Source organism: Benincasa hispida, chromosome 12 (genome assembly GCF_009727055.1).
Source record: "Benincasa hispida cultivar B227 chromosome 12, ASM972705v1, whole genome shotgun sequence".
In the NCBI taxonomy this organism is placed as follows: Eukaryota; Viridiplantae; Streptophyta; class Magnoliopsida; order Cucurbitales; family Cucurbitaceae; genus Benincasa; species Benincasa hispida.
The window spans coordinates 26,598,798-26,603,700 of NC_052360.1; the positions used below are offsets into that span (position 1 = coordinate 26,598,798).

Genomic DNA, 4,903 nt, shown 5'->3' on the forward strand with positions numbered 1-4,903 from the left:
TATTAGGTCAAAAATCACACGATAATGATGAGAAATTCTCTTATTTGCGGTTAGAGAGATAATATTTGACCCTTTCCATGCTTTTACCCTTTTTCTCGCAATTTTTTTTTCGTAATATCTAATTTTTATTATGTTACATATACAACCATCCCTTAACAGATGTCATATTGAAGTTTTCCAAAAAAAAAAAAAGAAAAGAAAGAAAGAAAGAAAGAAGAAAATTCGAATATTGAAGTACAATCATATTAGGGGAAAATAAAAAGTGAATGAACAAATTTCATTATTTTCAACCATGCATACTTACAAGCATTTTAAAGGTGGGCCGTATGAGGCTTCATGAAAGTAATGGGCTCCAACTGGGCCCCGAAGTAAAATCATTTTTCAAAATTGGGCTTTTTCTCAATGGGCTATATTAAAATATGGGCCCATAACAAAAAGAAAACGGAAGATAATCAAAATCCTTGGGCCATTTCCATGAGCATTGATTGTAGCTCCTCCATGCTGTTAGACTTGCAATCCTTTAAACAAAAAAGAAAAAAAAAATGTCATGTGTAAAATTAAAAGAAAGAAAATATTGAAATTATAAATTACTTGAAGAATTGAATTGAGAAAAGTATTTACTGATTTTATTATTAATGTCAAATTTTCCCTTTTGAAACAATAAGTTTGGTTAATTTGATTTGTTAATAACAGTATGATTGGATAAGTATTACACTCCATTTATTAAATGAACCAGCAAAAAGCGACTTCCCCCCCTGTTAAGGTTGTTATGTGGTTGAACTCATAAAGCTAAGGTTGTTATAATATTTTTTGTTTACATATATAACAAATTAATTTATGAAATATAATATTTGAAAGTGTGTTGTTGACATACCTCACTCCTTACTTTGGCCATAAGTGACACCATTTCTTGCATAAAATCATTGAATGCCTGTTTCATATCCAACTAAAGTTAATCACTAATTATAAAGAAGGGAAAAAAATAAATAAATAAATAAAACCACTCTTTTCTAAAAGTTAGGAACCAAAATCTTTTTAGTCAAAATATACAAGTTGAATTTTTGTATCCGTAAATTCTTTTACTCTAAATTTTTTAAAAATATATCTTTTATTTTATTGGTTTAATAAAATGCACACACATTTTTATTCCTCGAGTTGTTAAAAATAGATTTAAAAGATCCTTTTAAATATGTATTTTTTTAATTTTATATATCATACGATATTTTAAATTAAAAAATCATTATCCAAACCATTAGATTTGATAGAACATATAATATGTAAAATAGAAAAAAATGTCAAATTATTTATAAAAATAATAAAAAAAATGGATAGAAATGAATACATAGTTTTACAGTTTTATATTAAAAAACCCACATAGCCACGATTAAAATTTGTTAAGATTTAAATGAAAAATTGACGAGAAATGTGGTGGCGTTTGAAATCTCAATTTTAGTCGGACATTGAAAGAAAAAAGAAGATGGGGGAGGTACCTGATCATGGTCGTCATCATCGTCAACATCATAGAACCCAGCATCATACATTGCTCTCTTCCTCTTGTCCGACAAAACTGCTCCATAATTTAAAATCTCTTTAACAAAATGGAACCAAAAGAATCTCATGGAGGGTTTATAAAGTGGTTGGTTAGAATGTAAAGATTTACCTGAATAAGCTTGTTGAATCTGCTGGAATTTGGCCGTTGCTTCACTCAACAAAGTAGGGGCTGCCCTTCTTCTCGCCCACCGATCCGGATGCCATCGCTGCAAAATCATACATTATTACATTTCCAAATTAATCAACACAAAATTGAATTATGTTGCAAATCCTACCATTGCCAGCCGCCGATAAGCGCTCCGAATCTCTTCCGGTGAAGAATCCGACCCGACACCGAGAATGGTGTAATAAGAACCTGACCCAAATATCGGCCGCTCCATTTCTTCCATCTTTCAATCGCCGTACAATTGATTTACTAATAACTACATTTATATAGAGACGCAACATAAAGATTGGGATCCGTCGCTCGCCCATCTGGAAGCTTCCGGATGAATGATAAAGAACAGATATCTTTTAGGGTCTTTAGATATTTTCATTCGACCTTTCTCGACCATTCAAACTAAAATCACTTTTTTTTTTTAAAAAAAAAAATTAATAATAATATTAATATCTCCTTTTTGATCGCACGAAGTTGCAAAGTTTCTTTTCTAAAGGAGATAATAATAATAATCTATTTTGTTGTAAAATAGGACTGTGCAAGAACAAAAGAACATTAGAGAGCAAAGAAAAGAGAAAGGCAAAGAAAAGAAAATACAAAGAATTATTGAACTCATGTGTATTATAAAGGTTATACACCATTATTTATAGAATATGAAATGGTGTATGTTATAATATAGAATTCAATGAAGAGCGTATGTTACGAGATGAAATTTAATGGAAGGTTTATGATATTTGGTAATCTAGGTAGGTTATAAATATCTACACGAAATAGTACATTCATAATATATATTACATTTATAATACCCTTTAGACATCCATCTTATATAAAATAAATGTCTCGTTAAAACCTTCTTAGGAAAAAGTCCTAATGAAGGAAAAAATACATTATTTTATATACTTCAATGAAAAACATAGTGGGAAAAAACCATAGTCAAAGGAAAATGAGTGAAGTTAGTTTACTCCCACTCATATAAACATCACTTGACACCTCATAGTCATCGTATTCAAATGTTGTGTACTAATTTCTCAAATGTTATTGTAGATAACACTTTCATAATAAGTCTGTCAAGTCGTCTTTTAAAGAAATCAATAACAATCGTCATGATTTCAGTAATTGTTATAATTTACTTCATCAACTGCCCTAATATAAAAATTATTCTTCACATACTAAATGATCTGATTAAGATCTAGCTCTTATGGGTTAGATAAATAATTTGCATCTTTGGAACCAACTAGATTATAATTATATTGATTATGAAGAAAATAAATCAATATAAACTAATTCACAAATAAAACATAATATATGTATAATTCTATTCCAATATCTTTCTTTTGGAGGAGCATTATATATGTGTAACAAAATTAATTAAAAAAAAAATACTACAACAAGTAGTATATAATTAGTAAAGATATAAATTTACTTATTTCTCAAACTATGATTCTTCATAACCTCAAGTTCTTCATTATCATATCCTTAGATTGGATGATATCTTTTTCAAACCCACGATAGGAGTGTTCAATGACGTAATTAGTTTATATAATATATCTTTTATGTATAAATTGATGCAATCCCGTCTGTTTTATACTTTATTTACAAGCTAAGGTAAAACTTTGCTTTTCATAACTTTTATCTAATTTATTTCTTAAAAAACTCTATTACATTTGAAAACTCTTCTATAGTTTTTATTATATATTCAAATAATCAACATACACTTATATAGTAAATTTTGACAATAATTTATCTATAATATCATATGGACAAATAGAATTATTTTCATACCCTTATGATTCTGGCACCTTTAATCCTTTTGGAATTTTCATATAAATATCATTATTAAGAAATTCATATAAATGTGGTATGACTACATCCTTAAGATATATGTTAAGTTATTCATACACCATTAGATAAAAAAAAAAAGATATCTCTTGGCATTGTATCCATCATTAGAGAAAAATTCTTCTCGTAATCAATACCAGTCCACTACGAGAATTAATGTGGAATTTGTCTCGCTTTCTATTTCATGACTTCATTTTATTTGTTTTTCTTATAAATATTCACTTGTATATTACATGTTTGACATTCTTTAGTGTCTTGACTACTTGTCCTCACAATTTTGAAAAATGAGTTTATTTCTATTGGATTGTTTCTTTCAACATAAGTAAATCTTTTCTATATCTACAATTTTTAATGTATCTAAGTACATCATACTCTTTTCATTAATAATATCGTGAGTGATATTGTATACAAAAAATGTTGTCAACTTTTATAAATATGGTTCCATCTTTTACTGTCATGACATAATTTTTTGAGATCTCATTATTATCCTTGTTTTCTTTGATATTCTTATGAGTACACGTATTTAGGATTTCTTCTAAAATATCCATATTCTTAAGTGAATCATTTAGATAATTGACTACTTATTTTTCAAGGATTTTTATCTTTGGAACTCATTCATCTGTCACGCTGCAAGCATGGTGCAAACAACTTGTTGTATTGGGATACCAATTTTAGATGGTGTATTGCAATCAAGATATATAAATTAGTCACTTTCTTGTAATCGTAAATGCTCTATAAATACATCTAGCATTTGATTTGCAATATTTCACAAATGAATTATCTTTTGAACTTCTAGTTCAAAGTAACCTGTATGGTGTTGTCAAAATGAGACACTACTTATGCATTTCATTCAAATTCTTTTCCCAGCTTCTTTTCCCCTAACATTAAAAAATTTATCTCATTAATAACAATTAGCAAATTGTGCGGTCACTACTATAAAATCTACATTACTTGACACTTGTTGTTTTTAATTACTTAACGTTTCTTTGGAAAAAAACGTCAAGTAATGTGATTTTGGATAAGAAAACTTCAAGTAAAAAGGTCAAAAAAGTGGAGATTGACGGAATATTTCGGATATTTTCACGCGAACCTTTACTTGGCACATTTTTCGTGTCAAGTAATATAAGGTCTTACTTGACATTTCTTTCATGTCAAGTAAAATATATAAAAAAAATTTCCTAATAATATTTTTCAAATAAAATATCTTATTTTGAAATCCTAGTCGTTTGTGTGAAGTCCATCGCGCCGTCCATCGAGTTTCTTTCCTCTCGTCTCGTCTTTTCTCTCACAAGATCAGTTAAACATCTTCTCTGCGCTATCGACCTCTGTAACCTGTTCTTCTCGTCTCGTCTCGTC

General features: G+C 28.6%; 1 protein-coding gene across 1 annotated transcript; it reads right to left on the minus strand.

Annotated features, from left to right (window-relative positions):
• Positions 1 to 245: 245 nt before the first annotated feature.
• Positions 246 to 1,987, minus strand: LOC120067881 (chaperone protein DnaJ-like). Its single transcript, XM_039019492.1, has 5 exons — positions 1,827 to 1,987; positions 1,661 to 1,757; positions 1,491 to 1,567; positions 875 to 931; positions 246 to 518 (listed from the first exon to the last, which is right to left on the minus strand). Exons 1-5 carry the CDS (start codon positions 1,938 to 1,940, stop codon positions 453 to 455), a joined length of 411 nt encoding a protein of 136 aa, XP_038875420.1. The 5' UTR covers positions 1,941 to 1,987; the 3' UTR covers positions 246 to 452.
• Positions 1,988 to 4,903: the final 2,916 nt, after the last annotated feature.

What these genes read in the sequence shown, in the direction of transcription:
- LOC120067881 (XM_039019492.1), bottom strand. Translation starts at nt 1,940, where the DNA reads ATGGAAGAAATGGAGCGGCCGATATTTGGGTCAGGTTCTTATTACACC. An exon ending in CTTATCGGCGGCTGGCAATG is followed by an intron (nt 1,758 to 1,826) that starts GTAGGATTTGCA and finishes ATGATTTTGCAG; the next exon opens with CGATGGCATCCGGATCGGTG. An exon ending in GATTCAACAAGCTTATTCAG is followed by an intron (nt 1,568 to 1,660) that starts GTAAATCTTTAC and finishes ATTATGGAGCAG; the next exon opens with TTTTGTCGGACAAGAGGAAG.